Consider the following 12,934-nt stretch of genomic DNA (forward strand, 5'->3'; position numbering starts at 1 on the left):
ATTTTTAGTGATTTTTTTGATTGTTCTTTTTATTGCATTTATCCTTCTTTTTTTTTTTTTTTTTCCAGGACTGCAAATCTTACCACACGTGTAAGAGTAAAATCAGAGGTTTGACTCATGCCAGTGCCGCCACCTCCCCCTCCTCCTCCTTTACTTACATCTGGGGGACCAGGGCCGCCGCCGCCACCACCACCTCCATCATACTCCCTGGTAAGGTTTTTTTATGTTTTTTTATGTTTCTAAAATGGTTGTAGACATGTAGTACAGGCACAGAATCCTGGCACACTGGTGATACTGTGGAGAGGGAGTTCTCCCATAGTGCTCCTTGAAGGGAGGTTGGGTGTGATGGGATTGTGTGCCCCTGGGGGAGGGGGTTACTGATTGTGAGACTTTTATTATGGGTTGTTTTTTGTTGGTTGTTTTTTTTTTAGGTATGCTGAGGGTTTATTGTGCAGGATTGTATAATTTTTGAATTGTACTTTATTGTTTTTATTAATTGAATTAACTTTGATTTCCATTATAAGCTGCTTCGATGCTGAAAGAAAGGTGAGGTATTGCATGAAAGGAATAAACAAAAATGGAATGTACTAGTCAAAGAACCCCAGTGCATTAGTACATTAGGATTTTATCTCTAAGGTGGTCAACTTTCCAAATGATGATTGTGGGACATTTTGGAACATACTGTATATATTTTGAAAGAGGGATATTTTAAAAATGCCTGATTAAAATGCACTTGGCTATGTGAATGTTTTTGAAGGATAGTGAGGGAAAGGTGTCACTATTCAATTGAAAATGGTGGACTGTCCCTCCAAATGCAGACATGTGCCTCAGACCAGAAAACTAATCTACAGCTTGGCATAGTTGTTAGTTTTTACATTTTGAAGAAACCAGGACTGAAATTCCCTGGGACTGGCAGTTAGCTTTGTAAGTAAATGACTGACTGAGCTGTGCTTAGAGCTGCAGATAATTTTGCCTGTATCATATTGGTGCTGTATTTTTTTGCGATATGATAGTGCAGTCTTTTTCCAATCCAGTTCTGGAGGCGCACCTGACTGGCCTGCTTTTTCAGATGTTTATAAAGCAAATGCTCAGTGTATATTTGCCATGCGTTAGAGATCTGGAGTATACAGATCTATCCTTTTTATCTTGAAACCCTGTTAAGTAAGGAATGCCTCCAGGGCTGGGATGGGATGGGAGACGCTGTTTGCCATTGCATCAGTAGTGATGCAATACTCCCTCTCCCTGCCAGAGCCATCTGTTGTAGAGAAGAAAGTGTGAGCTTCCTGACTGTGCATGGCACTGATGGGAGAGAGAACTTCCCAGTGGAGCCAGCAGATGGGAGATAGCAGTGTGCTCAGCTGGCAGGAAGATGTGTGCAGTGAGCGAGGGACTCTCCTTTCGTTCGCGGAGTTGTACAACATCTGGTACTCTACTGGAGAACACATGGAATTGAGGTTGTGTGATGTTTTTGAATAGCATAAACATTGGTCATATGAGATAAGTCCTCCCAAATCAAGGAGGGAGAAGTAAGGTAATGTGGCTCTTCAGAAGAGAACATTTCAGCTTCTTAATAGAATAATCTGGGTAAACTGAGTGTGATACAAGAAATCTTAAAGGACTTGGGTTCAATGCTCAGAGAATCGCATCAAATAATTGCAATATAGAACAAGTGCTATTGCCTGGGTAGAATATGAAAAGTTTAAATGTAGATACATAGAGGCGGATTTTACATACGTGAACCCTAGTTTTATGCACGTAAAAGGCTGATATAAAATAGCCCGTGGCTCTGCGTTCATAACCCAGTTACATGAGTAGTATTACATGCACTGCAGAGAGGCATTCCGGTGGGGGGAGGGGGCGGGGTTGGGATAGAATTGGAACCTCCATGCATACTTTTTGATTTTAAAGTTAACCCACGTAAGTTATACCCTCCAAAGTGGAAGTGAAACTTTGTGTGTTATGTGCCCAAGGCTTTTTACAGATTACCTGCAAATTTTCATAAATTAGCATAGAACATTCGGGTTAAGTTTACACGTGACAGGGCTGCTCGGACTTTACCCCACCATGCGCCAATACAGTTCCCTCGTAATAGTTTTTGAATAGGTTTGACATACAAAGTGGTTGAATCAGCCTACGTTTGAACCTTGTGAGCAGTAATGCTGATTGTCAAGGCTTCAACCCTGACTACTGTCTATTCACTCATCTTTCCTATGCATTCGTAATTCTGCCATCTTTCTTACTTAGGCATGAGAAATAGGTTTGTAGGTGGCTGTGACTGACTCTGCATGGACTATGGAGCTCCAAATAGCTTCAATTTCAAAAAATATATATTTCAGCTCCATCAAATTTTGCAAGCTTCAACCCTTTTTTTTTTTTTTTGGAAGAAGAAGCTTGAAGACTGATGTCCAGTACTATGATAACATCTTAGATGGATTATTGCAACTCTCTTTACACTGGGTTACCTCTAAAGAGTACTCTCTGGGTACCGTTAATTCAGAATACTGTGACTCAAGCTCAACATTACTTTTCATAGCCAGTGGGCTATAGAACTCAGTTTAAATTATTCGTTCTGGCTTTCAAGCCTCTGAAAGTGTAGGCCCTTTGTATCAAAAGGAATGTTTGAAATTTTACACTCTTCCCAGAATTTTTTTTAAAAGTAACTCCATTATGTATTTGAAACAGGCATGGTGCATATAGTACTTCAAATACAGTTTAGCACATTTATGTGAAACCTGTGCGGTAGATTTACAAAAACTGCGCGTTCGCGTACTTTTGTTGGCGCACCAGTCGCAAACAAAAGTACGCTGGATTTTAGTAGATACGCGCGTAGCCGCTAAAATCCAGGATCGGCGCGCGCAAGGCTGCGGATTTTGTGCAGCCGGCGCGCGCCAAGCCACGCAGCCTGCCTCCGTTCCCTCCAAGGCCACTCCGAAATCGGAGCGGCCTCGGAGGGAACTCGCTTTCGCCCTCCCCTCACCTTCCCCTCCCTTCCCCTACCTAACCCACCCCCCCCGGCCCTATCTAAACCCCCCCCTACCTTTGTCCGGGGATTTACGACTCCCGAAGGGAGAAGTAAATCCCCGCACGCCAGCGGGCCGCTAGCGTGCTGAGACGCGACCTGGGGGCGGTTCCGGAGGGCGCGGCCACGCCCCCGGACCGCCCCGGCCCAAAACGCCGTGCCGATCGGCCCCGCCCCCTGACACGCCCCCTCGAAAAACCCCGGGACTTACGCGAGTCCCGGGGCTCTGCGCGCGCCGGCAGGCCTATGGAAAATAGGCGCGCCGGCACGCAAGGCCCTGCTCGTGTAAATCCGGGCGGATTTACGCGAGCAGGGCTTTTAAAATCCGCCCCTGTGTGTCTTGTTCCCAATGCATTTCCTTTTGCCTTAAAGTACGGATGGCGCTTGGGGACATTTCATGTGTGCCTTTCATTGGGCAGGGCACCTCTTTCCATGCCTCGAATCACATTTATTCCCCTTTTCAACGTTACATAACAATTTATCCCAATTTATCTCCAGCCCCAAAGTTGATGCTGCATGCTGCATTACTGCAGTGTTCAGTGGAGAGTACAAACACATGATACTCTGCCCCTGTGGTGGTTATATCAAGGGGTATTTGCATATTTATCATTACGATGTTTCTAGATTGATTAAAGAAATCCATGAAGACCCTGTTTTTCATTTCGTAAAGTTGTTTACTCCCTAATGTACCTGTTTCAGTGTTTATGCCACATTCCATTGAATGGCTGAGGAATGCAGCTGGTAACTGCCCAGCATTTTAGATAGGCGGGCTACAAATTCATAAGTAATCGCTGGCTCTCTTGTTCCACTTGTTAATTAAAGCTTTTCTTTCTGCAATCAGCAGTTTTAGTATAAGATTTATAAAAGACTTCCACTCAGAATGATGTAGAATCAGACTCTGCAATGGCTGCCTTGGACTGCTCAGAATGGGATTCTGGTTATATTTTCAATTGCACTACATGTGTGCTTTTCAGCAAGGGGAAGAGTATACTTGCTTGTGGTTTTTGTGTTTTTTAATTCATTATTTTGAGAATGCACTTAAAGCAACAGCACGATATGCTGCTCACTCTGCTTTTTATTTCATAGCATCCAAGTGAGGCAGAACCAGAGCAGCTAAAGGGCATTCCAGCTGTTAAAGAGAGCTGGCTTGATCAGTTTAAATACCGGTATTCCCTTCAGAATGCAGGAAAAGCATCCAGGGGTGGCTCAAGGCAATCTGCTGCCTGAGGCGAGGGATGAGATGGTGCTCCCCCCACCCCCACTCAAAGCACTGTGCAGGTCAAATCACCAAGATGGCCCCGGGGGGCGGCCCTCTTGGAGTCTGGCCCTTTTGATGATTTGAAATGCTGGGGACATGGGCAGGCAGAGGTCAGAGTTCCCAGAAGAGTGCCAGATAAATATGTCAGTGATAATATTTCTAGGAAGCTGGCAACCTTGGGAACTGACCAATCTGCTTCCCAACCTTCCCCGGTATTTGCATCCTGGGAACGTGGGAGATGAGTGAATGGAAAGCGTCTGTGCATAGCGTGCACTCTCAGGGCTAGTGCAAGGGTATTGGGCACTCGGCAAACCTTACAGCCTTGCACTCATCCCCTCCCCTACTCCCAGCTCTTGCTGCACATACAATTAAAAATTATGCATTTATAATAGATTTTGTCTGAAAAACGATATTCAAAGTACAGTTTTCTGTTGTAAAAAAATCACAACATGGATATTATATTTACATGCACTGCTGTGGGGACAATGATGAATCCCTGTAAAAAGGCACTTTGAGCCCATATATTAGGTCTATTATAAAGTGTGTTGTTTGGGCTTGGCCCTCAGAAAGCCATGAATAAACTGAACTACAATTACAATATAGTAAACATCCCATACCAAAAAGGCATTAAATGCCAGCACTCAAACAGTAAGAACCCTACACAAGAAAATGCAACACTGTAAATATTACACCAGGCCCTAAAACACTGATACACCTCCTATTAAGAAAACAGAACAAGACACACTGCTATAGATCCCTACACAGTAGCAGAATAACTAACCTCCATCACACACCAGAATATACACATTCCCTCACCTAATACAAAGTGACCTTAAAGTATAGAGAGAAACATGCAAACAAAAACAGTACTGGAAATCACAAAAGCCAGACTCTGTATGAGGTGCTTCAGTGGAAATCAGAAACATCACCATTCCTCATTAAAACAAAAATAAAATCAGGAAATATAAAACATTCATAATAAAGCCATACTAATAAAGAAAAATACATATTTCAAGACAACTGATAAATAACGTTATATAATTAAATTTATATACCAAAACCAATAAAATATTTCAAAACAGCAGACACATCAAATAACATCCAATAATCATTAAAACTAATAAGGATTTTAAAAAATTCCCAATTTTCCATACCTGGGAACTTTTGATTCAGTCACCTTGAAATTGTCCTGTCTTAGTGGAGGAAGGGAAGCTACACACAATCTTTGGCCACTCTCTCTCATATGCACACACTTTCTAATATACATGTTCATTCTCAAAATGCACTCACTCACACACACATGCTCGCTCACAGTCGCACATACTCACACACACGTGCAATCATTCTCATGCTCCCTCGTGTTCCACCTTCCCATCTGTTCCTGCTCACTCAACCCCTTGTCTTACCTTCCTTCTCATCCACTTATCCCACTTTCCCTTCCATCCCCTCTCACTTGTTCAGCCTCCTTTGCTTCCCTTCCATCTCGTATCATTCACTTATCCCCCTCCCATGCCATTCTCTCACTCTTCCCTTTTACCTTAATCGCCATGTCTCTCTTCTCTTATCCGTGGGCATGTCAGAATCCCGTGCCGCCGTCGCTAATGGCTTTTCTGCCCGCGGGGCCTGGGATCCCCTTGGGTACGTCGTACTCCCGCCCGCGGCACGTCAGAATTCTGCCCTGCCAGCGCTAGGTTTGTCTTTCTGCCCACAGGGCCTGGGATTCCTGGAGACTGGTGATTTCCCCCCCCCCCCCCCTGCCTGGGTGGGGATGCAGATGCCACGGGAGTGTTTTTGAGGAACACTTTTTTTTGCCACTCCAAAATTCTGCGACCCGAGGCCACCATCTCACCCTGCCTCATGATAGAACTTCCCCTGAAGGCATCCGTGATATATTTATTTGCTTAGTTCTGCATTTTCCTCCTTTGTATAACCTCCCATCTTTTGACAACTCCTCTCCTCATGCCGGAGTAGCTGCCGGAGTGGCTGCAAAAGCTGTTCTTAACGGGCAGTGGATCTCAACCTTGATCCCCTGTGCCACGGCATCTTAGCCCGGGAGCTGGCTCCAGGCTGTCTTTGTTTGAGAGCAGGGAGGGCAGATAAGTAGCACTTTAAAATAACAGCAATCAGCATAACCAAGATTCCTAGTTTGGTATGGCCAAGGTGAAATTCTGTGGTACGGTTTTCAAGTTGCAGTGCTCTGTTTGCATACATTTTGTGTACTGTTATGCAGTACTTAAAATATATAAATCTGTCAAATGTATCGAAATTGTCCAAGTTTTAACTTTGTTTCTTTAAAAAATAAATGTTTCTAACCTTTGCTATGTATATTCGGATTCTATAATTTTTTGGACTCTGTGGGGGGGGGGGGGGGGTTTATTACCTCCTTTCTCTATTTTCCCCTTTTCTGCTTTGCTTTTCAGCCATGCAAAATATAAACAATGTGGGCCACTTCTAATAAACTGAAGCTCAATCCCTGCAACATAAGAGGTATTAACTCAATCTGTCCCCTGCTCCCCTTGAGCAATTAAAATTGATAAACTGAACACTCCCTCTCTCAAAGTCCAAAGCCTGAAGACTGGGCATCCTTCTGGACACCAAGCTAACCATGAAGTTCAAATCTCCACAGCTGCCAAGAAACGCCTTCCACCACCTCCGGGGCTATTTGAGAGAGTGCAGACTAAAAATGACACGTTTTCCAATGAAAACGATTCTGAATGGAGCTAAAAGAAAACCAAAACGAAACACACTATGTTTCCATGCACAGGGCCTGTTCATCCTCTCCCAGCTAGGTTCCTGTAACGTGCTGTACAAAAGCATCCAAGTCGTTTACAGCTAATGCAGAATGCTGCACCACGGTGGCTGTTTGACTGCAGCTACAGGGACCACATTGCCCTCGGTCCTCCAGAACGTAAATGCTGGCTACCAGTTCCCTACCGCACCTAACTCCGTGCCCTCTGCCTTGCCTTCCAGTCACCAAGAGCCAGATATTCAAAAGCGGCTCTGGCACATAAGTGAGGTGCCTAAGCTGGGAGCCCTTTTTTTTCAGCCAGACTTAAATACATGAGTTTCCAGTTGAAAACGGGCACATAAATTTAGGTGCATGGGCCCTGGTAAATGTTCAGAAGGACGGATTTAAGCCCTCGCTCCCACGGTTGAGCTCCTATACCCTTTTGAGAACTGGCTTCTAAGAAGGTAATTTTCAAGTAACGAACACCTGCAGACCTTAGCCAGAATTTTCAAAGCAGAGTTATGCACGGAAATCCTACTTTGAAAATTGGCGGGTTTGCACAGAATCAGTGCTGATGTGCTCTCACACACGGTTACACCTACTCGAACAGGCCTGACTTGGTGCATGCGGATCAAAATCGGACACGCGCGAAAATCCTTTCCCCGTCCCAGGCGACTCCTGCTTACTATGGTGTCTATATTCAGCGCCACTCAACCAGCTTTAATATTTGGGCATGGCCAAGGCTACCGCTTAGCCAGCTAACTTTTATTTATCTGGCTAAATGGCCGATTAAATGAGGGGCGGGACGGAGCGTTCTGGGGTGGAGCTCCTTAGCCGGATAAGTGCTGACATTCAGCCTTTTCCTGCTTAGCCAGATAAGCCTAGGACAGCTATTTGGCTGTCCGGTAGTTAGGTAAACTTTACCCGGCTAACTGTAAGATAGCAGAATATATTCAGCGGCACAACTGCACTGCTGAATATCTCGGCTAACATGTTCAGCCGGAAAGAGGCTGAATATTTACCTCGTGTGTTTAGTATGTGTGAGAGAATTTCTCACACACCTTTTATGCACATGCACTATAAATTGACTTTCAAACAAGAATTTAGGCACAAAAATTGGGGTTTCTGCATGTAAATCCTTTGGGGGAAATGAGCCCCTAAATGACCAAGGGCCCAACCTGTGTGAAGGATCGCCCCATCTCTTTACAAACCACCTCAGTCTGTGATTCAGCAAGGAGGCACGACTGCTACTCCTGCATCGTAAGAAGGGCTCCAGGCCCGGCCAGAACTTGGAAGGGGGCCTTCTCCTCGTTCAGGCCCAGGTTCTGCACCTCTCTCCTGATAGGGGCCAGACTAGCCCCTGACATTCTGCTGTCTCTTCCACCGAGCTTGCCCCTCCTAGCGATCAACGCCAGCCACCTTCACATCTCTGCCCATCTGTCAGAACTTTCCAGTGGCTGTTCTGCTTACCAATACACTTCCTCATACCCCTGACCTCCTCCCACTCCAGCACTTCAGCCCCCCTGCCACTGTTTTCCTGCCATCAGTTTATGATTAAGCCTTTATGCTGTATCTGTGTACTGCACATAGGGGGTAGTTTTCAAAAGGATTTATAGGCTTAAAACTGGGCATTTGAGAATTGCTGTAATATTATTATATGCAACTTTTATGCAAATAAATCCTTTTGAAAATTACCCCCATAATGTTTCTTCAAGCAGACTTGTATGTGATTACGCTAGTGTTATATCCTATGTATCGGATTTATGTATTACATGTGTGAATTGCTCAGTAATCCTGTACCTTGCTCTCAGTACTCCAGTAGAGAGCGAGTACTGATTTCAAATCCTTGTAATAAATAGATTTTCTCCAGCCTCCCTTCTGTCTGATTGCTTCCTTTTCTCCTCTTCTTCCTCCCTCCCTCTCCTCCATACGTTACCCTCTTCCAGTCAGTCCCCTTCCTTCCAGTGTCTTTATCCCTCCATCCCGCACTCTCCTCTCTTCCAAATTCCAGTTGCTCCCCTCTGTTCCAGTTCCGTGCTGCCCTTGCTTTTCTGTCTTTCCGTGGACCCCTGTCCGTGGCATCCTCCTAGTCTGTTGTGCTGAGAATGGGCACAGTCAGCAGCAGCGTAAGTGGCTACGGTGGCATGGGGATGGGGAAAGAAGCAGCATGAGTGGTGCCGCTGTAATGCCGAGCAGTGGATGGGCAGCATGCCACCATGGCGTGGCACTTATTTATTTATTTAAAAAGTTTGTATACCGTCATTCGCAAGAAACATCACAACGGTTCACATCGTACCACGATAAAACTAGCAGCCTTGTCCATAGGCAAAGCTATAGAATAAAAGGAACCTTTTAGATGACGAAACCCCTCATTTTCAGATATATGTGCATTTAAATGTATTTAAATAGGTCTAAAACACTTGTTTGCGCTTCTGTTTGGGCCATGCCCCCTTGCGTGTAGTTGGTGCTTGTAAAAAAGCTGAGCTGTCGATCGTGTGTGTATCCAGATTCTCTTCTTGCTTTCTGACACTCGGGGGGGCGAGGGGAGGGGGGGGAGTTGTCTTTTCTTTTCTTCCCTGTATCCTTAGTTTCCTCTCGTGCTTCTCCTGTGCAGGGTAAGCTAGAAGCAACAGCCAGACAAAAATGCTTGCCAAACTACTTTTTAACAGCACAGCAAACTTCCTCTCTATAAAAAAAAAAAAAAAAAACAACCTTCCACAGGGTCCAACACTGTGGCTGAAGGTGGAATCCACAGTCTGGCAAGGCTGGTGGAGCTCAGGTGAGTTGTGGAAATGGTCAGGCTCAGGCAGCAGGGCTGGATTACTGCCCCAGGGTTATGGAGGTGGCCTGTCATCAGAAAGAGAGAATAATAGAACGTGCTCGTCAACAGGCACGAAATTCTCACTTGGGACATGCGATACTGGCTCGGTAACGCGATCGGCCCATGGAGACAAGCCAGAAACGCTTCTGTCAGGGGCTGCTGCTCCAGCCTCCTCCTGCAGCTGTTAGCTCTCAGCACCAGTGCCTTTATCCAGTAGGCCATAGGGAGAGGAGGAGTGGGGGAAAAGCACTTCCCGCCTGCTCGCCTGATTATACCATGGCTTGGTCATGCAGGAGCACCAGCATGGCATCCCACTGTTCATCCAGTCCAAGAGGAGGGTGGGAAAGTGGAGCAAGAGGCAGCTGGCAGGTTGAGTGAGAGAGAGGAGGACAGGGAGAGGGGTGAGAAAAGAGATGGAGCAAGAGATAATGGGACTGAGAGAGGAGGATAAAGAGGGATGGAGTGCTGAAGATGGAAAGAAAGAGATGGGGGAGGAATGGAGGCTTGGATTGTTAATGCTAAAAGGAGGAGAGGACTTTGAATGCAGTTGGCTTGGAGGAAATGTCAATGGCTGATAACTTAGTGTGACTCCCTGGGATAGTTGAGGATGTTATGGTTCCTTAACTGGGAATAAGAGACAGCTCTACTCTGGTCCTTTTCGTACTTTTTTTTCCATGTGCTTTCACCTATGCAGTAAATGTTATGTAGTTTGTATCAATCCTATTTCTTCAGTATGCATTTTGTCTCCCCTAACTTTTAGATCCCTCCCTGGGACTGCTTTCTGTTCTTTCTGTAGCAAGCTAGGTTTATAAATAAACTGAACAGTCAAAGGTTGAATCCCAAGGTGGTTGACTAGGTTAGAAATTGGTTGAGAGAGAGGCAACAGAGAGTAGTGATTAATGGAGTTCACACCAAGGAAAGATTTATCAGTGAAATGCCTTAGGGATCATTTGAGGGGCCAGTTCTGTCCAAGATTGATGTAAGTGATATTGCAGAGGGGATGTAGGAAGTGTTACTCTTTCTGCCGTTTATTGCAAGAAGCAGTAAGATTATTTTTTTTGCAATAGAGGAGAGGCATGACCAGTAGAAAGAAAAGAGCTGATAATTCCTCTCTGCGGGTCTGAGATCTCACCTGGAGAATTGTGCCCAACTCTGGAGGTCATATCTCCTCCAAAAGGATATAGACAAATTCGAGGCACATGGGAGAAAAGATACCAAAATGGTTCAGACTCTAAACCATAAGCTCTAAGGTGCGAGGCTTGAGAACCTAGATCTGTATATCTTAGAGACATTCAGAATCTCAAAGGCATAAATACACAAATAGCAAAACCTTTTTCAGGAGAAAGGAAGTTCTAGAGCAAGAGATCGTGATATGAGATTCTAAGGAGTTAACCTCAGAGTAACCTTAGAAAATATTTCTTCACAGAAAAGGTGTCTGATCTGTGGAACTACTTCAGGCACAAACTGTAAAAGATTAAGAAGCATGGGATAAGCGTAGAGAATCCTTGGGACCAGTTGGTGCTGGTGTACGGGTATTCGGCACCCTAGGTGAACCTTCTACCCTGGCGGACCCCTCCCCACCTCCCAGACTTCCCCACACACAATTAAATATTAAGGATTTATAACAAGATTTTACATGAAAAAAAGGCATTGAGGTAAAAATATTTAAAACTACTGAGGTGACTATCAGAAATCCTGCTAAAAGAAGACACTTGGACATCATGTGGAATTAGGTCTATTGTAACACATGTTTGTGGGCTTGGTCCTCAGACAGCCATGAGTAAACTGAATTACAATATAGTAAATCTCCCATTCTAGTAGCAGCATCAGTACTCAATCAGCAATAACCCCACCTATGAAAATGCAACATTGCAAATAAAATACCAGTACACCTCCTATTAGGAAAATGGAATAAGCCCCAAACAGAAACTACGTGCCAGCAGAATACCTCACCTCAGTCACACAGGCAGAACACAGATTACTCCTGGGGGAATTCTGCGCAAATAAATTATAAATTTTGCCCATTAAAAACTTAAAATTCTGCAGACTTTATATTGGTCAAAATAACACAATTTACATGACAGTCTTTAAGTAATTACATTTTAAATTAATACAGAAAAAAGTTATTACTTAGAGATGCAGAATTTCCCTAGAAATTCACTGTAAGAGTGTCCCTTCCACTCGCTCTCCCTACTCCCCTGGCCACTTTGCCCTCTCAGACTCCAACTCATCCACCTGCCAGTATCTCTCCCCTCCACTTCTAGGCTCAACCCCTTCCATTCTATTGCCAGTTCTGGACTTTGACTTCATTCCCAGTACTGCTCCTCACACAGGTTCCCTCTGTCCCTCCCTCTCTCAGACAAATGCTCCCTCTCTCTAGTACACATACACACACTCTCATACAGACTTTCTCGCACACACACATCCCCCTCATACAGGGTCCCTCTCTCTTCTTGCATATACACCCACACAAGCTCCCTTTCTCTTTCACACATACATCCTCACACAGGCTACCAATGTCTCTCTCTCATGTACCCATTCACATAGGCTCTGTCTCACACATATACACAATCCCTTCACAATCTCCTCATATAGGCTCCTTCTCTTCCCCCCCCCCCCTCACCTCCCATGCTCTCTTACCCCTCCTGCTCACCCCTCTGCTCTCTAACCCTCCCCTCTCCTCTCTCACAGTCCTTCCCCTCCCCTCTCACACCTCCTCCCTTTTCTCACACTACTCTCCCTTTCCCCTTTCCTCTCTCTCTCTCTCACCAGGACCTTCATCTTCGCCGCGAGCAGAGCACACTGTGTTCACGGCACGTGGGGCCTTCATTTTTGCGACGAACTGCACATATCCAACATCACGGGGGGGCCTTCATTTCTATGGCGAACGGCACACCGGGGCTTTTATCTTCGTGCGCTCCGTTCGCACCATGCTAGGGTCTCCTCTGCCATTTTCTGCGCAGAATTGCCCAATTCTATGAAGAAAATAATTCTGCATAAGGGTGGAATTCTGCGCAAATTCTGCGCTCCACAGTAGTGTAGAATTTCCCCCAGGTCTAACAGATGGACCCTCGCCAAATACAGACTAAAGTGCCTATAATTTATAAA

General features: G+C 45.1%; 1 protein-coding gene across 2 annotated transcripts in view; it reads left to right on the top strand.

Moving 5' to 3' along the window:
* The window catches only part of WIPF3 (WAS/WASL interacting protein family member 3), an 82,773-nt gene that overhangs the window by 40,245 nt on the left and 29,594 nt on the right, over nt 1-12,934 (top strand). For both annotated transcript variants that reach the window (XM_029589202.1, XM_029589203.1), the window contains exon 2: nt 69-210. In XM_029589202.1, the coding sequence (XP_029445062.1) occupies nt 118-210 (93 nt within the window). In that variant the 5' untranslated portion in view covers nt 69-117. The remainder of the gene's footprint in view (nt 1-68; nt 211-12,934) is intronic.

Source organism: Rhinatrema bivittatum, chromosome 2, assembly GCF_901001135.1.
Source record: "Rhinatrema bivittatum chromosome 2, aRhiBiv1.1, whole genome shotgun sequence".
Classification (NCBI taxonomy): Eukaryota; Metazoa; Chordata; class Amphibia; order Gymnophiona; family Rhinatrematidae; genus Rhinatrema; species Rhinatrema bivittatum.